This window comes from Scyliorhinus canicula, chromosome 6 (assembly GCF_902713615.1).
Source record: "Scyliorhinus canicula chromosome 6, sScyCan1.1, whole genome shotgun sequence".
NCBI lineage: Eukaryota > Metazoa > Chordata > Chondrichthyes > Carcharhiniformes > Scyliorhinidae > Scyliorhinus > Scyliorhinus canicula.
This window is the reverse complement of record NC_052151.1, coordinates 71,302,646-71,326,752: the sequence shown is the minus strand read 5'-3', so window position 1 is coordinate 71,326,752 and position 24,107 is coordinate 71,302,646. Positions and strand designations below refer to the sequence as shown.

The window sequence follows — 24,107 nt, the reverse complement described above, 5'->3', positions numbered from 1 at the left end:
CTTGTACCATCACTTTGGCAGAAAGTCGGTTGAAATCCCAGAGAAGCAGTACAAATGTCTGTTTATACAACTCTTCCATAGTTTAGATAATTCTCCACCGAAGTTTCAGTGGATGATCCAGAGAACCCTTGCATAAATTGATCACACTGTATTATTTGCACCAGATCAGGAAAGCCAGGCAAGAATTTACTAGACATTTTGTTTAGAATTATGAAGACCTTTGAGTGATTAAGGAAATGTTCTTTTCGTTGGGTATCCACTCAGTGTTGAGGGGCATCAATTTAAAATTGTTAATGAGATATGACGGGAGGTGTTTGGAAAATAAGTGTTTACAGAGGACTCTTGGAGTTTGGAATGTTTTGCCACAGGAAGTGGTTGGGCGGAGGGAAATTGGATAAGTATCAAAAGCAGAGGATGATACAACCCTGTGGGAGGAAGAAGGCAGTGCGCTTAGATTTCGGATCAATCTAGCTAATGCCAGTTCAGATGTGATGGTCCACATGTAGTTTCTGTCCAGTAAACGTCTATGGTTCAACACAACAGTTGAAAAACAGCAAAGTGTTTAATTATGACTATGTTAAACTATTCTAATTTGCAGGATTGTTATAGTGAGCTCATCAGTAAGAACTTTTCCACGTTTAGCTGGCAACCTGTAAAACCTTATTTGGGGTTTTGATGTGTACCTATAAAGAAAATGGAGAGAAGTAAACGTTGAATGTTTTCATCGCGCGTGCAGACGATTCCAGTCCACTCCTAACAAGCCAATGAACGGTTGCACATTTAGCAAACTTGCTGATTAAAGTGCTTGTAAAAGCCAAAATGTCAAGCAAGAACAATAATTTACATGTGTAAAATGCGACTCGCCACAATGTCAATAGCTTAAAGGAAACCATTAAAAATCCTAGCTGTGAAATGGAACTGTTTTTGGAAACACTCAAAATTGCATCAACTTTGCAAGACGCAAGTTTGCTTAGCAACGTGAGGACACCAGATCCTTGTGGCAACATCACCCCGACTTCCTGTGCTGTCCATTGCGCATGTGTGGGAAACGGCTCCACGCAAGATTGGGTTACACAAATTTAACATTACTTTAAAATCTGTTTTTGGCCAGTTGCACATTCTAAGTCATTATGTATACATATTAAACGCTTGTTGCAATAACGCATTCGGTCAAAATTGGATTTTTCACTTTTGCGTTGCTGAAGATCAAAATTTAATTCTATAGATTGAAACTGCAAACCCGTTACTTTAAAATTGTGTGTAACGTAAATGATTTGGAAGCAGGCATTTTAGATTTTCTAACATGGATTTACTTCATTATTTAGCATAGCGATTTAACCCTTATATATTGGGCATGGTTATCTGATTCCCACGTTTAGATGACACCATATTAGCAGTGGTCTTCTGTAATGATACATGAGACATACAGCATGTCACCGACACTGCTTAAGACATAACCTAGAAAACGGCCCTTTTGTCTATATGTGTTAGTAAAGTATGTTCGGCTGAGTGCAAACTATAAACTGGAAACTACAGCAAATAAATATCTAAATACAGAAGTATTTCATATTAAAGGCGTTGATTTACTTCGGTTTCCGAAATTTTCTGTGCACGCTGAAATATATTGATTCGAATAATTGTTCACAAGCATTCCCAAATTTAAATAAATGTCGATTTTCTAAAAAAAATAATGTTTTTTTCGATAAAGAAGGCAGAAACAAAAACTACGCCTCTAATTAACTGAAAATGCTTGTTACCGACATATTGAGCAGTATTTGATTGCAGATATCTACAAAGCAATGTCCTTCGAGGACCTTGACATCAGGGGTAGAATTTGCAAAGATCGCCATAATGATTCTGAAACATGTGGCGCCTAGATAATGCATTTCAAATAAATCCAAATAGAAATTGTCAGCACATATTATTTAGTTCCTTTAATAATTCTTCCTTGTTACTTTTAGTTTCTCCCCGCGACAATTTATTTATATTCAAACAAATTCCAGGCATTTCGTTGCAGAGATGAGTGATTTCATGATTTTAAGGATTAAATACAGCTCAGGCCAACCGAGAAAAGAGGGAAGCTAATACTTAATTGTAAAATACAGAATGGCTGCCTTTCCAAAGTGGGGTTAACGAGATGGTCAAGAGTCAGTGTGCCGCATTTTGTGTGGGAATAGCTGCCTGGCACTTTTTAAGGTAATTTACTTAACAGGAAATGAGTTGGTCCCAGAAGAGAGAGCAAACGAGGAGAGTTAAAGTAGCCAGCGTGATAAATGACGCTTTCATTTAGGGATCTCTAGAGCTCGTTTAAGTCTAATTTTCCGTATTAGCCCCTGTTGAGCTATTAATACAGTACTCAGGGACCGTGGCTCCTGTCTGAGCAGAGACATTACGGCTAACATTAAAACGCACTCTTGATTTCAATATGTTCATAATGGGAGGTGTTTAAAATGTTTTTGCTAATATGAATTGACAGAGGGAGGCAAAATATGATTTGCAGGGTCTGGTCAATGAACAATCAATAAAGTGAAAATGGTAATGTTGTGCTACATTAGTCAGTTAAAATCAAACAAAGCAATGGGAGAAAGCTCTCATAAACCGAACCTTGAATATTTTTATATGGGGTTATCTTAATGGCCACGGTATACCGTAGAATGGCTATTGCAGTCACTGAAATACTTGCATATTTTTACATTTGATCGACGGGGCATTTAACAAAGCTACAGATGAATGGATAGATGTACTGCATTGTACAGGCATATGTGGTAATCGACATTTCAACTCAAGAAGAACAGAGACAAGTAACTTAAAACATTTGTCTAAGTATTTTTTTAAAAGTTTCATTTCAGGTTAAACGTTAGCCATATCAATAGCGGCAAGCACTTCCCCATTGGCAGATGTGTCCTATTGTTAGCGTATTGGACAACGAAATGTACATCCAGTTAGATGGTTTAACTTAAGATATGCATTCACACACCAAGCGTAGTGCATATTAGCATTAACCTTTGCCGTGGATAAAGGGCATTCTTGATTACTAACTAAGGAAATATTAGTTGCCAAGGCAGTTTCTGGACGTGCGGGTAAAAGCTAATAATCGCTGACGAAAATAGCTGAATTAGGATTGCTGTTGAATAGAAGCGCGTGTTTACTATACTGTATTGTTTGCAGTTAAAATTAAGCACGGATTAGGTTAGCTACATTAAATGCGCGCCTATTCACGGTTATTATTAATACATTAACTTCCATAACAATTGCATGTACACTTGCAACATATTTACACATTGCATTACGAAATCACACTGAAGATGTGAGGCTGAACATTCTGAACACGTAAGGAATTGAAGGCTTCAAGCTGCGTTTTTGTCACGGTCATTGGTTTGCGATTTCCTCTAGTCGTTTGAACGCTATCAAGCTCGTTGCAGAATTATGTTTCAAAGCACAATCTGTTCATAATTATTAACAAATGAAGCAAGTATTATTTTCCATATTGATGATCTGTAAAAGAAATTAACATGAAAATATGCCTTCGAGATATTTCCAAGGCTAAATTAGCACAGTGATATTACAAGACTTTAATAAATATGATTGAAAGTGCCGCTGCTCAGTGGTTTATATTTCACTGCACACACTGAAAACTGTTGGGAGGATAGTGTTTAGTACCGAGGCCAGATCTATACGTGTGTATTTACCAATCCAGGCAATGTCTATAATGGTGTATTTATTGGTCTAGATCATATCTATACTAGTGTATTAACTGATCTAGACAATATCAATACAGGTGGAATTCCTGATCTCGGCACTATCTATACATTTGTATTTAATGATCTAGATCATATCTATACTGGTATATTTACTGATCTAGACAATAGCTGTACTGGTGTATTTACTGATCTAGGCAATATCTATACTTCTGTATTTACTGAGCTTGACAATATCTATACTTGTGTGTTTACTGATCTAGATCCTACCTATACTAGTGTATTTATTGTTCTAGATAATATCTATACTTCTGTATTTACTGATCTGGATCATATCTATACTTGTGTATTTACTGATCTAGACTATCTATACTAATATATTCATTGATTTAGACAATATCTATACCAGTGTATTTACTTACCTAGACAATATCCATAATTGTGCATTTATTATCCAGACAATATATATATTGGTGTATTTACTGATCTAGACAATATCTATACTTGTGTATTTATTGATAGAGACAATATCTATACTGGTGTATTTACTGATCTAGACATTATCTATACTTATGTATTTACTGACCCAGACATAAGACCATAACATTATAAGACATAGGAACTGAATTAGGCCACTCAGCCCATCAAGTCTGCTCCACCATTCAATCATGGTTGATATTTTTCTCATCCCCATTCTCCTGCCTTCTCTGAATAACCACTGACTCCGTTATTAGTCAATAACCAACTTACATCTAACTTAAAGACACTCTGTGATTTGGCCTCCAAAACCTTCTATGGCGAAGAGTTCCACAGTTTCCCCCACCCTCTGGCTCAATAAATTCCTCCTTATCTCTGTTTTAAAGGATCATCCATTCAGTCTAAGGATGTGCCCTCTTGTTTTAGCTTTTCCTACAAGTGAAAACATCCTCTCCACGTCCACTCTATCCAGCCCTCGGAGTATCCTGTAAATTTCGTTAAGGTCCCCCCGCCCCCCCTCCTCTAAACTCCAATGAGTACAGACCTATGATCATCAACCGCTCCTCGTATGATAAGCTATTTATTCCAGGGATCATTCTTGTGAACCTCCTCTGGACCCTTTCCAAGACCAGCAATTCCTCTCTTAGATACGGGACACAAAACTGCTCACAATATCTATACTTGTGTACCTGCTGATCGAGACTCTGTCTATGCTTGTGTATTTACTGGTCTAGGCGATATAGAACAGTACAGCACAGAACAGTACAGCACAGAACAGGCCCTTCGGCCCTCGATGTTGTGCCGAGCAATGCTCACCCTACTTAACCCACGTAACCCGTATACCCGTAACCCAACAATCCCCCCATTAACCTTACACTACGGGCAATTTAGCATGGCCAATCCACCTAACCCGCACATCTTTGGACTGTGGGAGGAAACCGGAGCACCCGGAGGAAACCCACGCACACACGGGGAGGACGCGCAGACTCCACACAGACAGTGACCCAGCCGGGAATCGAACCTGGGACCCTGGAGCTGTGAAGCATTGATGCTAACCACCATGCTACCGTGAGGCCCCACGGTATATATAGTTGTATATTTACTGCTCTGGGAAATATCTATACTGGTGTATTTATTGGTCTAGGCCATATCGAAAGTTGTATATTTGCTCATCTGAGCAATATCTATACTAGTCTATTTACTGATCAGGGCTCTATACCAGTGTATTTACTGGTCTGAGATATCTCTATATCTGTATATTTACTGGTCTAGGCAACATCTATCCTAGTGTATTTACAGATGTAGGCAATATCTATACGAGTGTATTTACTGACCTGGACAATATCAATACTGGTGTACTTACTGGTCTAGGCTATATCCAGACTTGCCCATTACTAGTACAGACAATATTTCTATTAGTGTATTTACAGATCCAGGCAATATCTATACTCGTGTATTTACTGATCTAGACAATATCAATGCTGGTGTACTTACTGGTCTAGGCAACATCTCTAATTGTGTATTTACTGATCTGGACAATATTTATACTAGTGTATTTACTGATCTAGACAATATCTATACTTGTGTATTTACTGATCGAGACAATATCTATAATTGTGTAGTTACCCATCGGAACAATATCTATACTAGTGTATTTACTGATCTAGACAATATCTATATTTGTATATTGACTGGTCTAGGCAATATCCATATTTGTATATTTACTAGTCTAGGCAATATCTATACTGGGGTATTAGCTGGTCTAGGCTATATCTATAGTTGTATATTTAATGCCCTAGGCAATATCTATACTTGTGTATTTCCTGATAGAGGCAATCTCTAAACTGGTGAATTTACTGGTCCAGACAGTATCTATACTTATGTATTTACTGATCTGGACAATATCTGTACTAGTATATTTACTGATCTAGACAATATCTATCCTTGTGTACCTACTGGTCTAGGTTATACCTATACGTATGTATTTACTGATCTAGACAATATCTATATGTGTGCATTTATTGATCTAGACAATTCCTATACTTGTGTATCTACTGACCCAGACAATATACCTTGTATTTACTGATCCAGACAATATCTGTACTTGTGTATTTATTGATCTAGATAATAACTATACTGGTGTATTTACTGATCTAGACATTATCTATACTTTATATTTACTTGTCTAGACAATATCTATACTTATGTATTTACTGATCTGAACAATACCTGTACCTATGTGTTTACTGATCTAGTATCAGTCAGTCGTTTCGTTAAAAAAAATACGACAAGACATACACTGATAGACGGACAGATTATTGCGGCTAGAAATCTATATTCGTTTCTAATGTGGGCATATGTACTGCCCCGTTAATAACAATGGTTCGCGGTTGCGGGATATTACAATATCGAGGTGATTCACGAAGCTCTCAGCTGTCATAATCTTCAGCACATTGAAGATTTAAACCGTAACCTATACTTTTCACTTTTGATCTAGGAATAGCTGACTGGAAATGCTAAGACTAACATACCCGTGTATATATGTCAATGTTAAAGTTCTCGCTAAAGTAAGATACATCTTAAGAGGCTAAGAGCCGATAAAGTGACCGAAGCCAGTTTGCATTAGGACAGTAATGTTTTGCAATTAGTTTTAGCAAGCTTGGGAATCATCTGATGGATTCAGGATTTTCTGCAAATCCATGGAGTCTGTCGCCAATAGGTTATATAGATTCACAAGTATTAATGTTTCATGTGGGATTTTAGCATGACGTGGCGAAAGATCTGAGCATTCTGGACAAACCAGACAGGAAATTATGACAATTACATGAATTATGTTTCGCGATACACCGTAAACCGAACAAAATAGGAAGTGCAGTGGAATTCAACTATAATCACTCATCTTTCGCCAGTGGCCAAAAGCTCTTCTGAAGTGTGCATTAGTTTTTGTTTTCAACTTTCGAGCAAACTTTTTCTTGTTAAAAGTGTTCATGTATTTCGCCTCACTGGACAAATGAAAGACAGGCCCATTATATTGAACTAGCTCCACTTCCTGTGTCGAGGTTCTTTGACAAGACGTACCGTGGCTGCCCTTCATGTGGTCGGGGGATGGGAGGGGGGGGGGGGGGGCGGTGAAAGTAATTTGACGATGGAACACGTTAACAAATGGGCGGATCTGGTGACCGTCCGTCACTGCAATATTGCAGTCGGATTGAAATGAGTGAGATTTAACCGGAAAGCTTTGCAATGTCGACGTGAAGGCAAAATGCTGTCGATGCTGGAGCTGGTCGCGGTGGGGTGGTCGAGTGGGGGGGGGGGGGGGGGGGGGGTGGTTAGAATGCTGAAGCTCAGCAGGTCTGGTACCATCTGTGGAGAGAGAAACAGAGTAAACATTTTGAGTCCCCAGTTTGACTCCCCTCTATTTCTCTGAAAACTTTGTATTTCTCTCTCTACAGATGCTGCCGGACTTTATGAGGGTTTCCAGCATTTTCCGGCCTTTATTTGCCAAATGGGTAATTTGTTGGTCATATTTTAGTGTAGAGCAACACAATCGTGAACTCGTAGCGAAATTGCCACCGCAGATATTTCATCAGCCTGCCTAAAGGTTTAAACTTGCCGAGTGACACCGTGCCCAGCTGCTGGCTCGGTAGCCAAACTGGAATTCGAGTTTTCTTCCTGAATTCTAGTGAGAACCCTAGTGGGATTCGATAATGTACACTCCAACACAATTGGCAGCTTCCAATTCAAACAGATGAAACAAAAGTCGATGGTTTCCTTCTGAACTGGCGGACAATTAACTGCATTACAAATGTGTTAGTGACAGCATTGCTGGTTCGCAAGCCAGATTTCAACATTATTTGGAAACAGACCGGCTTCCGAGACCATCTGGGTTTCATCAAAACGCTTACAGATCTGTCTGGAAGGGACTGGGTAGCACTCGCCAGCTTGTTACCAAAAAAACTTTACCTGAAGTGGAAATTGATACGTGGCCTGAGCGTGGGAACTGTAGCTCCGACGAATTATAAGTTTTGCCTTACATTAATTAATAAATGATATTTTCAATGCTTAGGATAAACATGTTGGGTGATCTGTAGAAAGCAAGCCTAGGTAGATATAAAAGGGGACTTGAAGTCAGTTACGGCAATCACCAAAGTAAACCTTTATTCTTTTACTCGTTGCGAAATAATTTTGTGAAATGTTCCCGGATAATCTTTACTGTTAAACACTGAAAGCGGATGGCATCTTTTCAGAATTGCTCCCTAAGGAATTCCTGACCCCCACCAAGTGAGGGAAGTAAATGAGTAACACCACCGCTGACACCATAACATTTAGCTTTCAGCTGGGTTTTTGAATTCAGTTCCCTATACTGTTGGGCTGTAGCGATTTGAACCATCTGGGCTGGTTTAACACACGGCTAAATCGCTGGCTTTGAAAGCAGACCAGAGCAGGCCAGCTTTGAACCAGCACAGTTCAATTCCTGTAACAGCCTCCCCGAGCAGGCGCTGGAATGTGGCGACTAGGGGCTTTTCACAGTAACTTCATTTGAAGCCTACTTGTGACAATAAGTGATTTTCATCTAGTTTAACCAGCCGTGCCAACTATATAAAAGAGAGGAAGAGAGAGAAAATAAATAAAAATCCCGAAACTGTTTATAATTATTTGTGTACCTTGGAAAGGATCTGGTGGGGAGGATTTCTCCAAGTCAATCAACAATTGAGTGATTTAACGCAGTTTGGAAAGTCCATGACCCTGCTGGCTCTGGTTTCTATATTTTCCTTCGTTTGTTAAAGTAAACATACTGTGGACACAATGGCACACTTCCCTGAATTTGAATGTTGAATGATAGATGCAAAAGGAATTTGATAAATGTGCAAAACGAAAGAAGATGCAATTGAAGTGATTCTGAGATCTGCCATAGCTCCAGTTAAGTCAACTATAATAAATTCAGACCGGGATTTTCCTTAGTCCCATTAATCAGCACTTGTGAATTGTTGGCCATCCCTTTTTATTTGATTGGTAGTAAAATATTTTGAAGGGATTAAGGAAATAATGCGGCGAGGGCCTTTGCCTGTTAGTTTGTGCTAATTAATGGATTTCTGTAGGTCTTAAATGTACATTTCAAAAGATAACATGCACCAATTATCTCGTTGCTACCAATAATGTTAATAAAATACAATTTTCTATTTTTATTTGAAATTGGATCATTCTAAAATTATAGAAATAATGCATGTGTGTGTGGTGGTGGTGGTGGTGGGGGGGGGGGGGGGGCATCTGCCATAGCTCCAGTTAAGTCAACTATAATTAATAATGCATTCTAAATGAACATTAGGTTTTTTTTAACAACCGATTTCATTCCAGTCACTACAATAGCTGCAGACTCTGGCCAATGTTGAAATTACTTGAATTTGACAAATATTCAGGAGGAAATCAGTATAGGCGTACAGTAGACATCTATCAATCCCGCTCCTCCCTGGAACGTTTTTTGTTGGTTCACCAAGTTTTGATTTCCACTTTAGAAATCTATAATTCCCCATGAACATTATTATTTTGCACCATACATGATTTATCCCGTCTAACGTAAAAGAGAAAGCTTTATGAAGAATGCAATGTCGGTTAGGCCACGCTAGCGGCAATACCCCAAAGTGCTTTATTGAGAAGAGAGGTTGGAAGCAATCCAGAAATATGAATATACATATTCTCAGAATTTTAGTTCATTATTGAAGCAAGAATTATTCCCCATGAGATCGACTAGCTTCACTTTTATGTGCTAATTATACAAACTGTGCTACAATTGTACCGAGATAGAAACGTTGGGCCGAATGGCATTTGCTGGATTAAATTTTAATGCTTTTATATTGGGTGTCAGATGGCACCGGTACTTGGAGTGACGCAGCGCTGACTTCTTTTGTTGTGTCCTTTTCTTTCAGTCCCACTTCCTCAAAAGAATATCACGTCTTTGATGATGAATAAAGACAATCTGTTCGGTGGAATAGCTAACCATAACGAGGTATTCTGTTCGGTGCCAGGACGTCTATCCTTGCTTAGCTCCACGTCTAAGTACAAAGTGACCGTGGGAGAAGTCCAGAGGCGCCTATCCCCACCAGAGTGTCTGAACGCATCATTGCTGGGGGGAGTGCTGAGAAGGTAGGTCGCAAACATAGAAACCAACCTTTTAAAATGAATACTTCAGAAATGTACAGAAAAATACAGTGAGCTACAATGTGCGTTGAACTCCTCTGTCGACCTGCATGTCGCCAATTCTGTCCATCGCGCATGTTTTAACACAACACAATACTTCAGTCGCCATATTCGTCGACACCTTACTGTTTGTCCTTTCTCAGAATTTCCGAACATTACATTAATAACCATTGAAATAGAAAGCTGGATGTCAGTGGACATGTAAGAATTCAGTTATGCCTTAACCTCCTGTCTCAAACTTGCATGTGTAGTGCGTAAACTTAGAAGCAAATCTGAGAAATACCCCACTGTGTGGACCTAGTCACAAAGCATCCAAAGGTAAGGATGTTTGAACACAGGTGATCTTCCCATGCTTCATTCTTTTAAATAAATGAAAAATTAGGGCACTGATCAGAACATCAGTGTTCCTGGTAGTGTGAGACCACAGCTGAAGTACTGTGTACAGTGTTGATCTCCTTATTTAAGGAACTATGTAATTATGTTGGAAGCTGTTTGGAGAATGTTTGCCAGACTTATACCTGAATTGGGTGGGTTGCCTTATCAGGACAGACAGGACAGGTTCGGCCTGTATCCGCTTGAATTTAGAAGAATAAGGGGCGATTTGATTGGAAAATACTAGATCCCGAGGGGTCATGCCTGGGTGGAGAGGATCTTGTGGGAGGATCTAAAACAAGGGCCCTCTGTTTAAAAATAAGGGGCTGGATTCTCCGCAGCCCCACACATAAATCGTGTTTGGCGCGGGGACGGAGAATTGAGGTTCCCGACCAAATCGGGCCTGGCGTCACTCCGGCGATTCTCCGGCCCCCAGAGAATTGCTCAACCACAAAATATGTCGTGCGACTGGGGGACCATTGCCAGAGACCCTCCCAGCGATACTACGATCCCGACCGGCCAAGTTCCCGACAGCATAGAACTAATGTGGTATGGCTAGTTGGGACTCTCGCACGGTGGCTGTAGACTCAGTCTGCGGCTGCCCTGGTGGGGCTGGGGGGATCAAGCTTGGGGGGGGGGGGGCCTTTTGGGCGGCTGTGGCAGCGATCGGGCCGGTCCGATGCAGCGGCACAGCCGATTGGGGGGCCTTGTTTGTTGATTTTGGTCCGCGGTCCAAGTCCGCCATGGCGCTCGCCACAGTCGCTGGAGGCCACCGCCGTGACCAGGCGCAGACTCAGAACCGGGGGCGGGATTCTCCCCTCCCCGGCATGATGGGGGGTCCTGGCATAGGGGAGTGGCGCCAACCACTCCGGGGTCGGGCCTCCCAAAAGGTGGGGAATTCTCCGCACCTTTGGGGGCTAGCCCCACGCCGGAGCGGTTGGCACCAGAAGACTGGCACAAAAAAACGGCACCACCGGCAGCGGGGCTGGCCGAAAGGCTTTTGCCGGTTAGCGCATGCGCCGGCGGTGACGTCAGCGGCCAGCTGCCACTGACGTCACCACCGGCGCATGCGCGATGTGGGTTTCTCTTCCGCTTCCGCCATGGCAGAGGCCGTGGCGGCCGTGGTAGAGAAAGAGTGCACCCAGGGCATTGGCCCGGAGTCTGAGTGGGGGGCCCCGATCGCGGGCCTGGCCACTGTGGGAGCACCCCCCGGGGTCCGATTGCCCCCCGCCCCCCCCCCCCCCCCCCAGGACCCCGGGGGCCCGCTCGCGCCGCAGATCCCACCACCACCAAAGGTGGTTCAAATATCGGTGGTGGGAGAGGCCTCCCAGCTGCGGGACTTCGGCCCATCACGGGCCGGAGAATCGCCGCAGGGGCCTCGCCGATCGGAGTGGCGAGATTCCCGCTGCCGCCACCTCCCGGGTGGCGGAGAATCTCTGCCACGGCGGGGGCCGGATTTTCAGCGGCCCCAAGTGATTCTCCGACCCTGCTGGGAGTCGGAGAATTTTGCCCCGGAAGTGCGGGGTCCCGTATCCACAGCCAAAGCTGCGTGAAGCTCCCCGGATCCCTGCTAGCCCCCTGCAGGTAAGTGAATAGCCATTTAGTTTTTCCAGGAAATTGGGAAGTGAAACCCCAGCATTTTTATGCTGGCGTGGGGACATAGCCCTATTTTTGGAGAATCCAGCCCAATGGCTCGCCCATCCAAGACAGAGATCCGGAGATATATTTTCTCACAGAAGGTGTGGTCTTTGGAACTCTGTTCCTCAAACCACAGTGGAAGCCGTGACTTTGAATATATTTTATAATAATAATCTTTATTAGTATCATGAACAGGCTTACATTAACACTGCAATTAGGTTACTGTGAAAATCCCCTAGTCGCCACATTACGGCGCCTGCTCGGATACACAGAGGGAGAATTCAGAATGTCCAATTCACCTATCGGCACGTCTTTCGGGACTTGTGGGAGGAAACCAGAGCACCCGGAGGGAACCCACGCAGACACGGGAGAAGGTGCAGAACCTGGGACCCTGGCGCGATGAAGCAACAGTGCTAACCACTGTGCGAGCGTGCCTACCATTAAGGCAGAGCCAGATAGATTGTCTGTTAACTAGGGGTGAAAGGTTATTAACGGTAGGCAGGAATGTGGGTTGAGGTCACAATCAGGCCAGCCATAATCTTATTGAATGGCGGAGCAGGCTCGAGGGGACCAGTGACCGACTCTTGCTCCTAATTCATACAATATAAAAGAATGAAAATAAGCCCGTCCCCCATAACGCACTCATTTTAACCTTCAGAAGAATGCAAACAGGAATATCAGCTATTGGCGATGCAACGAAGAATCTGGGTATGTTTTAAAATGCACTTTCACATTTGTGGGAGTGAACGTAACCCATTAGAAACTCAAAAGTGCTGGGAGAAAATCTTTTGGAAGCGATCTTACCCCAATAAGCGTTAGTACACTGGCGAACCTGCGGACGCTCCTACCTTCCCATCAATGGTCATCCAAAAGAACAAGTAGATGTCCAGTTGTACCCCAAGGCTTCAGTGCCCCGAGGCTGCAGCCATTTTGTTAGACCGGTGGAGCAGGTAATGAATTCACCAAAGTTATACTGCCCACTGTGCATCCTTATTCAATACATTCAGAAATAAAAAAGAGGATTCCTTTCTGGCTAATTCAGTCTTGATTGGAGGAAATAAGAGAAAATCCTCTTCTAAAATAAAAAAGGTAAATTTATAAAGTAGTCACATTCTTTGATTGACCAATTCAGCATTTTGAGGTACGGCCTTGCTATGACATAACTTAGGCTGCACCTCGCGTGACCTCAAAATGGCGGGAGACAGAATCCCTTGGCATGATGTCATTATTCCCTAGCGTTAGTGGACTGGGTTTCCCTTGGGATTTGACTTCCAATTACACTGCCATGTTTGGGTTCATACACATCCAAAACAGCTCACCATTAAGACGAAAATCGCAGTACAACTGCATCTTTGAGAAATAATTGACTTGGCCCATGGGTATTATTATACATTTCCGCTGGAACCTCGTGTGCAAAGTCGCCTTTTAAAAATGTCTTCCTGTTCCGGAATGTATGGAATCTTCTGGACGCGCGGAATATTAGAGTCTCGGAACAGTTCCTTCCACAACTTCCACACGGACACATACACACAGAGTTTAAAGAAGGCTACTTGTTCCACTGCAGAGTTTCAAAGTATATCCTTTATTGTTTTCAGAGCCAAATCGAAAAACGGTGGAAGGTCGTTGAGAGAAAAGCTGGAGAAGATCGGATTAAATTTACCCGCAGGCAGACGTAAAGCTGCAAATGTCACTTTACTAACCTCACTCGTAGAAGGTAAAGACACGGGAACACTTTCATTAAGGAACTCTCCCGGCTGGATTGATCATCTGATGGGGCAGGATTTTCCCCAAATTAATGCCGCCCACAAGAGTTAATTTTTATCATCCTCTGGGCAAGAAAAGTGACGATTGTTTGTATATCAATACTCAGCATGATGTCAGGAATGTACTTTCACTGCATTCTCTTCTATATATTGCCTGCACATTGAACAATGCCCAATGTGCTAAAGATAGTTGAAAAAAACAGTGATCGAATATCAAAATTATTCTATTTCCACGATTAAAAAACATTTTAAGCAAACCATTTATTTGAACTTCCCAGAAAAATTATATCAATAATTAAGTAATTTAACTAATAACGTACTTTGTGCATAAATAATAAGAAATATTAGGAAGCTTGTGGCCGTAAGGGGTTTTGGCTAGCCTCCATGAATGATTACTTGTATTCAAATGTCCATATGCAACAGCATTTTCAACAAGTTAGTTACTCATATGTGCGCATGTGCACACACACGCACTTCAATCTATCTCTTTATGTTCCTATTTATGTTCCTGTGCACAGCTATGAAGGACTTTTGAACCTGTCACTTTTCACTCCTGGTTTCTCAGCACCGATTCCCCAGACCCACATTAATATCGGCCAAAACAGGTTCAGCCGAACCACTATCATTAGCGTGTGCACGATTATGTAGAGAGATCATATCCTTTCTCAATAAATGATTCCAGCCCGTCTAATTTTACTAAAGCAGGGGAGGGTTGTATTAGTTGGAATTGATTGTATGTTTCTTTAAAAAAACCCAGAAAATCCGTGGTGACATTGTGCATTCTTCTAGTCGTAGTACTGAAATATTATGTAATATTGTTGAATGGTTCAAAACAGGAAAATTGACATGGTAGATATATACCTCTTTTCTGTTTACCACGGCTTCTGACACACACCTATCTGCCATTTTTCTAAATACCACTTTTGTAAATAAACAATTATTGTTCCTCCATTGGTCAAAATAATGAATTTTTGAGATTAGTGAGCTGATTCCACCAACTGTTTTCCAATTCTGTTCTCCAGAATATGTAACAGAAATCGAAAAGTTGCACTTTATGAATATATGTTTTATGGCAACGCCATCATTAAGCGTAAATGATATTTAAAATAAATGTTTGATCATTAGCAGAATCGGTATCTGTTTGAATAACTTAGTACTGATAATAATGTCATATGCAGGGCCGAAGCTATCTCCTGCAAAACACTTAGTTTGAAAAGATTCATTGCTGAAGGGGTGGGCATTATCTAGTGGAATCCCCCCCCCCCCCCTCCCCCCCACACAGAGCTGGGCTTTGTAATGTTACCCAGTCTTCGCTGTACTCTGAAACATCAGCATTTGGTGGGCAAGGTTGGTGACATGGAACTCCCTGTCGAATGTTCTTAATAAACACACATGCATACTTAAAATAACAATGTAGGGAATAGGTATTTTCTAGCTGGTTTGCACTGTTTCGATTGCATTTGGAACCGCACCTCTCAGAGAGGAGGGGGGAAGGGGACGAGACTACTGATCAGTTTTGGCAATGTAAATTTTTTGATGAGGATTTGGCCTTTTAGCTGCACCTAATTGACTCACAAAGTTTGTACTCGGGAGTATCTAAAAATGTTTTCCTTCAGAGTAAAACGTCTTGCTTATTGTATGGTAGTTTATTGTCCTTAGTGGGAATAACTGTATAATTTCGGCACACTTGGCAATACATGGTGTATATAAAATTTTAATTTACGTCACTCATTCTCTTCTGCAAATACAGGACGTGATTTCCCAACATTTTATGTGGAGAATGCTGAATAACAGCTCGTTGAATGACACAGCAGCAAAGACAGACCGATATCCATATACACCATATATATCCCATGACAGATAGACAAAGAGATAGATGGATTGTAATTATTCTTTTTGCTTCTGCATGAGTGCCATCAGACATTGCTGATCACATTCTGAAAGCTCACACTTCACTGTTGCAGTTTGTTATTCTGGCAAGTAACACTCAGTTGCTGCTTGTTAGAAACTCCTGGGGGTCCTTCGTTTAATTACAATATTTATCTTTTCAAAGATAAATGTTCCACAGTCAACCCCTTCATAACAATCAACTGCTTTGCAATAAATGTGGTCCAACGGGTATTTTGTTTTTAGGTTGCCTACAGCCAATAATTAAACCCCCACCTGAGGTAAACATCGAACACCTTAACCACTATGATATAAATAAACGAAACCATCAGAGAACACTATAACCTAACCAACAGTCATGTGCTGTTTAATAAATGAACACATAATATGTAGGCCAAAAGATAACAACATAACCACCATTTTTCAAAAAAAGCTAATTAATTCATAGGTTTCCTTTAGATTTTTACAAGGCTTATTTTAACAACGTATTCTCATGGTAGTTATAAGCCACTTTGTTTTGCTAACTAGATGTGTGAGTACATTTTGAGCTTAACGTTTATAAACTATGTTTAAGCTAAAGATCTGTCTAAATCTGGAAGTGAGCCAGGAGCTCCAAATCAGGACTTCTTACACCCATTCCAATTTCCTCCGTACCCTCTCACCATTTGATTCCAATCTATTCTTAATATATAATCCTATCATCTATCTATCTATCTATCTATCTATCTATCTATCTATCTATCTATCTATCTATCTATCTATCTATCTATCTATCTATCTATCTATCTATCTATCTATCTATCTATCTATCTATCTATCTATCTATCTATCTATCTATCTATCTAGCCTTCAAAGTCAATGATGCAAAACTGAAATATTATAAATTAGACTGGCGTGTATTGTAAAATATTAACCCCAAATAACTTGTTTTTAACCTCACTACTCCTTCCAGGTTCGCCGGCAGGAGACAGGGATTTCTTAATTAGCATATGCATATTTGTTAATCAAATCGTCTCAATGTTACATTTATTAGATGTAAGAATATAACATATTGGGAACCCAGCTAGTTCTCAGCTTGGAGATTCTCCTGAATTCTCAAAGGAGGTTCTGCTGGAGCTGATGCATTAAGAGACAATAACCTACCCGAGAGGGACATTTAATACTATTGGTGCTGGCAACGCACGGTACAACGTGCACAAATTCTCGTCGAAATGTAAATTGTAACAGCGCAGGTAAATGCATGGTAAATAGTGTTCATGATCCAATTCTTCCTTTACTTCATTCACTTTCCAGCCCTTTGATAAATATGTCTGAAGATATTGGTATATATGGAATATCGGTGAAAACTTGCACACGAAAGTATATATACTGCTATATAAAAACACAGAAAATTGAAGCAATTTTGGTTCTGTCTTGCAGGTGAAGCCGTGCATTTAGCCCGGGATTTTGGGTATATCTGTGAAACAGAATTCCCTGCCAAAGCTGCGGCCGACTACCTGAACCGACAGCACACAGATCCCAGCGAATTGCACTCCCGAAAGAACATGATTCTGGCCACAAAGTGAGTCATTCACTTATTCTTGCCTGCTTTTGAGGCCTGCAGGAACAATCGGTTGTGGTTAATCTTGTAGGTGTTCTGCAACGATACATCAACAAAATGCTACATTTGAAATTAGGTGGCATGTCTTGCATCTGCATAAAGCAGCATGCGTTTGACTGAAGGCTTCAAACGCTGCAGATTTTACATCCTTTTGAACAATGTATTAACGCTTAGTTGGAGTAGGCGAGAAACAAAATAGTGCATTAGATAATCTGATCGCTGATTTTATGTCGTTTTTAAAACTCTCACTAAATATAAGTCCCCAAAACTTTATTTAAAAATTTCCTTCTTGAAAAAGTGACTGAAAACCGATAGATACATTTAAATAATTAAGCCGCAATTTATTTTAAGCAGTATACTGGAGTTAAGGATTTAGGTTTCAGAACAAAACATAAATAAATTCCCCAAACATTAATGAGTTATAGCAGTTCCAATCAGGTCCGTCAAAGACGATAATAATGTCTTTAAACATATCTTTGCGCTTGTCTGTAACATTATTGAGGAAAATATCCCAAATTCCCACCAATGATTTGAGGGGGGAAAGCCTGAAAAATCATTTGCGCAAATTTGTCCAGATGTTCGCTAGACGTGATTTGAATTTAATTGTTTCTTTCCGCCGGGTCAGAAGATATTACAATCTCAGAAGTTTAATTGCTTGCAGGCGATTCTTTTTCTTTGAAGACTAGAAGCGCTTGGCTTCCCTGCCATTAATCCTTCACAGTGAACGTTTCCTACTTTACATAGTAAAAAAAAATTACAAGGACGATGAATGCAGGCGTTTAGAATGTTCCCACAGCAATTTCCTTATGCGTCTCTGTTATGTGTGGGTTACCTTGCCACACACGGAAAACATGGGCCGGGGGGGGGGGGGGGGGGGGGGGGGGGGGGGGGGGGGGGGGCAATAGAGATGGAGAACGTAAAAGAAAAGCAAACATTATATTTCTTTTAGATATACTTCATTGTGTATTTTGTTGGTAGCAGGATTCCTGACTGTAAAGTGGCCGCGATTGCCCGCCACCCAATTGTCTCTGCGGTTTACCTGCAGATATATTTTATCCAGCCTAAACTGCGTTACCCCGCTCTCCCCCAGCACCCCCAGCCCATCAATGGCTTTGTATAGAAGTGGTGCACTGTTGTCCCTGTTGGGGATGTTCAAATGAAGGAAGCGTATAATGTTACATTTTGATAGCTTCATTATTAGGGACTCATATTTGGCACAATTTACAAAAGATTCGGCTTAACTATTCAACAATTCTCATCATTAATTATATTGATAATAATGATAACAGATATTTTTGGCTCCAAGTTCTCATCCTGTGCTTTGATATCAAGGTTTCTATCAAATGCGTCCTTTCGATATGACTAATTCCATGGTTACTGAAGACTATTCAAATACATGTTTCTGGTTTTTTTAATTGAATAAGTTATTTCTGTTTAAATTGCAGTAATTGAGTTGTTCCCCCGAAATCAACTGTTGATCATTCATTAAACCAGTGAATGAATCACATTTCTTCAGAATAGATCTACCTAGCATCGACATATAGCATTGATGTTCACAATATTCTGGTGTAGGGAAACTAAGTGGATCCTTAGGAACGTCACAATGTATACATTGTTATATTCAACTAAATGGAAATGATTACATGGCTGCATGTTAATTTAGGCTTGAAATGATGCCACTAATCATTTTGGACTTCCTTCTCGCAGTTTGTGTTATATAAACCTTCCTTAGTGAAATTGCTGTCCTGTAATCATTCCCAGTTCAATATTCTCTTGCCATTGACAAAGAAAACATGATCTTCAAAGGAATGCAACATCGTACTCTGCGTTGCACGTCAATTACATTGGCATGAAACCTCATGCAGAGCAACTAGGAACAGAAGTAAATGTCTAACTATTAGTCGAGGCAGCAGTCTTACCATTCCGTAAACGATACTTGGGAAATTGTTAATCCAGTTGGCAACAAGGTGTTAGATGATAAATAATTCACAGCGTGTTAACTACCTCTCAACGTTCTGAAATGTTACTTCTGTTCGCTGTTAAACTTTACCATTCAAATATTTTATTCAAAGGCTGTTTTGGTGAGATCATTTGTGCGTCAAGTTAAAGGAGGCTAATACTGGGAAATGGGAACACATTTCCATTTCAGCGCTCAGTATAAATATTAATTATTTCCAGGTCAGGTGCAGCAGCATTATGTTGCAATTATACAGTAGCCAGTCTGAAACGGGTGGCTATAGTATAAATTCCAACCATGCAGGAACTAGTTTGTACTCTCAGTTTGGAACTGCAAATGTCCGACCCAGGCAACTAAGATAGTCCTGATCCTGCGTGGAATTTAAATCTTTGGAGATAAGAGCACCCTGTGGACATTTTCAGTCTCACCAGGTAGGTTGGGAACATGTCCAAGGGGTATGGCCCTATGGCGGGCCTTAACCCCAAATTAAACAAGGGCTAGAAATTACACTGCGTTCGATGTTAGATACAAAGGTGATATTAACTCTTGCAGACTCTTTTTTTAAACGATTTTCTTCATATTAGACCAAACCTATACACTAACCTTGGCACAGAAAGTATATCAGATGTCAAGCTAAAGTTCAAGTCCCTTAGTCGCAGAGTTTAAATAATTTGCTCAAATGGAGGGAGGGGGTGGTGAATTTCCTTGGGGTGGAAAGAGTCTCCACTGGCCCACCCTAACTTGGGGGAATGGTCCCGCAGAGCCCACGCAGTTTCCCAGAGTTTCCTGGCTCTCCCCGTGGGTGAGTAGTAGAACCAATGCCGAGATTCAACCTCTACCGTATCACCCAGCCCCACCCCTCACACCCCGGGGAATTGAATTCTGACAACCAACAGAACAAACATTCATTCCTCAGTCTGCCTGCATTCAACCCGAGCCACTAGCAGTAAAATAGCAGCGAGCTCTCCCAATGTGCCTCTCCAGCTACTCAATACTCAAAAACGTTCTTTCCAAAAAAATACATCCTTAGCTTATCAGAAATTAAACAAGAGCACTGTTTATAACATGCAAAGACTGCCTCTATTTGCAACCAGTTGCCAGGAAATCTTAAACTCCGAGAACTGTTTGATTTTCATTGGAATCCATAAGTGTTGTGCAGGTCGCTGCGATTTAACTCTTTAAATATTAGCTCCCCTGAGGATTTCATGCCCTCCGAGTGTCGATTGCGAAATGCTCTGTTTGGATTTGTTTTCCTTGTCTTCGCCTGGGTATTGGTTTGTAATGATTTCTGATTTCGCGCACCTCTAGGTGCAAGATACTTGTTTCCAGTGACCAAATTATGCTGCCATCACTCACGTTTTATTGGTTGAAAAACTACCCCCAGCAAACGTGTAACTCGTTCATCGCTAGGAATTTGTGTTGCGTTCAACAGAATTGTGTCACAATAACATGACTCTATATTTAGTTTTGCAGCCATTCTTTACTAAATTAAAGAAAGATTCACATCCGTAGGTCATTGTGGGAATTGAGAACATATGAGATCCCACTAAAAACATCCTGAACTGTTTGACAATTGTAGTTGTATACTGTCGACATTCGTATACTTTGGAACTAAATGCCGTAGAGGCAGCTCTTCGTTCATCACGGTGTGCGGGTGGGGGGGGGGGGGGAAGGTTAAAACCATTTCCATAGCAACCGAATAATGTGCATTGCATACATCTGATTTGTGTTATCTGACGGCAGCATTCCTTGTCTTATTTTCTTAACCCCCAGGCAACTTTGCAAAGAATTTACAGATCTGCTGGCACAGGATAGATCTCCATTGGGGAACACCAGGCCCAACCCCATCCTAGACCCAGGCATCCAGAGCTGTTTGACTCACTTTAGCCTCATTACGCATGGCTTTGGCTCTCCTGCCATTTGTGCTGCTCTCACAGCTGTCCAGAACTACCTGACGGAAGCATTAAAGGGACTGGACAAGATGTTCCTAAACAACAACCCAAATAGACACACATCTGGTGGTGAGGCAGGCAGCAAGACTGGAGACAAGGAGGAAAAGAACAGGAAATGAGAAACAGTCCTCCAAACTTTTTATTTTCTGTAGCTTTATATAAAAAAAATCTTCTATTGACTTGGAAAGGACAACAACGCACACATAACGGAGCAACACTGGGTCAACTGTCTGCAACCAATATGGACCTGGATGCAAGGCATCAAGACCTTTTTTCTTGGGTATTTTTCCAATTTTGCAAACATTTTGACTTCCATTTTATGTCAGAATGGCAGGTGATTCCAAGATCCCCTTGTGCGACTGCAAATTGATTTTTTAAAATATTATTATCAAAATCCTTTGGTCCCATGTTCATTTCAGGTCCGATTTCGGTGCACAGTTCTGCATGTTATGAGGATGGAAACATTCCAGTAAAAAGAAAATGACTATCAGGTAACATAGGAAAACTTAAAGAGCTCTCTTTATCCCGCGCCCACCCCTCCTCCACCCCATTTGGATACATTAACTTTAACATAGAGCCAAGAAAAGATGTACTATCCATGTTCTAATGGTTTGCACATACAATTTAACATCTGGTGACAACAATGACATGTACCTGCTCATTCTAACTCCAAACATCACCCTGCAGTCAGTGGCATTGCTGACCATCACCTTCCGCTCGACATGAATCTAAACGCGAGCGGAGCTCTAACGAGATAATTATTCACCCTCCATTGCAGTTGTCAGATCAAGTTCAAGGTGAACACCAGCATTGCAAAACAATGACTGCGAGAAGCAGAATGAGTACAGCCAGTGAGCTCACTTCAAAGAGATAGACTGAAATCCAACAGAGATTAATGAGAAGGGAACGTCTCATAATAGAAATGGGCAGTCCCCCCCCCCCCCCCCCCCCCCTACATGACGCACTGTATTTAATTTTTGGTACATTCCGGCACATCATTAAATGTAACCGCTCTTCCTTTCAATAATTGTTCTGCGTTTGGCAGCGTCGACTTAAATGCTCGGCACGACATTGGCACTTTCTTGTTTTCGGTGGTTTTTTTTAAAGAACTTTCCATTACCCCTTCAAGGACGCTGAACTTCTCGTGCAACCTCCCTCAGCCCAGAGGACGAGTCAGAAGCATCTCCACCCAAAGTACTTTCTGACCTCAGCTGATGGGCACTTTGATTAATACGAGTTTGGACACAGTTTGCCAGTGAACCCACTGTCATTACACAAGGCGCCGACCTAATGGACTGATGGCCGGAACTGTAGAGGGGAGATTGTAGTAGCGAACATGGCCCGAGGTCGGGCGGATACAGCATATGGACTATTACAGTATCAGAAAAGCCTGATATATTCAGTTAGAAAGAAAAGTTGCAGTCATTGAAATATTTGCTGGTCCGAAAAGCAATTCCTTTCAAAATTGCGCCATAGTCAATTGTCAGGGCTGTCTTTTTGTTTATATATTATATATATCCAAGTCTACATTCATCGTTAGTAGTCAGTCCATTATACTTATACACCCTACCCACTATTCCATTAAAATGGCAGCATGTACACTGAGAAAAAGGACGAGGGAAAGGTTTAAAAGACAGCGTTGGTTCATGCAGGTCAGCAGGCACGGGCCTGTAAACTATGGATTTAGATTAGCATGCAGATTCTAGGAACTGGGTTGCTTGGAAGTCCTGGGGCTCTCAGCCTAAACGAGTGGCGTTTTTCTAACAATAACAACGTTCTTGTTTCTTAACTGTGTTTGTTTTCTGTATTTCCTGGAAAGGATAACGAATTCTGTCCTCACGGGCTTGGAAAGGTTAATCAGTTATGAATGTATAAACATTTCGAATTACTTCCCATCTATTGTGCTTCGGTCAATGGAGCAGCGCTGCACTCATAACTCGCCTGCGTAAGATTTTGAAAGAAGTTAAATGGCGACATTGCAAGGGCTGATGGGGTGCGGTGAGGACGGCGCACATGAACAGTTAGTAAAGCACTGGATGCAAACGACGAACCCGGATTGCTCTTCTTGAACCCCAGTTTGCGGTTCTAAGAATGAGATTAATGCAGCTATCTGCATCTGGACACTTCGTTAACGCATAACCAGTTAGAGTAATTATCGATTGAGAAGCAATGCATTATTGTTACATTTAACAATTTAGACTACATTAATCTGTCGGACAGCCATATGGTCTTTATAACTATTAAAACACCTCTCATTTTCACATTTTAGCCATATGGTCGTTGTTCCGTCTTGCTCATATTCACACCATGCGTTTTACTGTAATGTACAGCCATTTAACAGTCTTGTATTCCAGTGGTTGGTCATCCAACAACATTTCTTATTACTTACGCGGATAGTTATATTACCCTACTAAATTAATGTTTTTTTTAATGATAAAACACCAGGATGTTATACAAATTTCAAAGCTCCTTTGAGAAAGAGTTTCCTTTTCGCGTGTTTCCCCTGATTTCCACTTTTTCGCCCCAGGCTGTGCAATTCAGGGGGAGAGTTGCCACAAGCTGGTGCTT

At 41.3% G+C, this 24,107-nt stretch overlaps 1 protein-coding gene across 4 annotated transcripts in view; it reads left to right on the top strand.

Moving 5' to 3' along the window:
* Nucleotides 1-23,807, top strand: part of LOC119967228 (transcription factor AP-2-beta-like) — a 46,699-nt gene extending 22,892 nt beyond the window's left edge. For 2 of the 4 annotated variants that reach the window (XM_038799471.1, XM_038799472.1), the window contains exons 4-8: nt 7,628-7,684; nt 10,100-10,316; nt 13,976-14,094; nt 17,450-17,591; nt 21,361-23,807. In XM_038799471.1, coding sequence (XP_038655399.1) covers nt 7,628-7,684; nt 10,100-10,316; nt 13,976-14,094; nt 17,450-17,591; nt 21,361-21,658 — 833 coding nt within the window. In that variant the 3' untranslated portion in view covers nt 21,659-23,807. The remainder of the gene's footprint in view (nt 1-7,627; nt 7,685-10,099; nt 10,317-13,975; nt 14,095-17,449; nt 17,592-21,360) is intronic. The other 2 variants (XM_038799473.1, XM_038799475.1) reach the window with 1 other exon arrangement.
* The last annotated feature ends 300 nt before the right edge of the window (nt 23,808-24,107 follow it).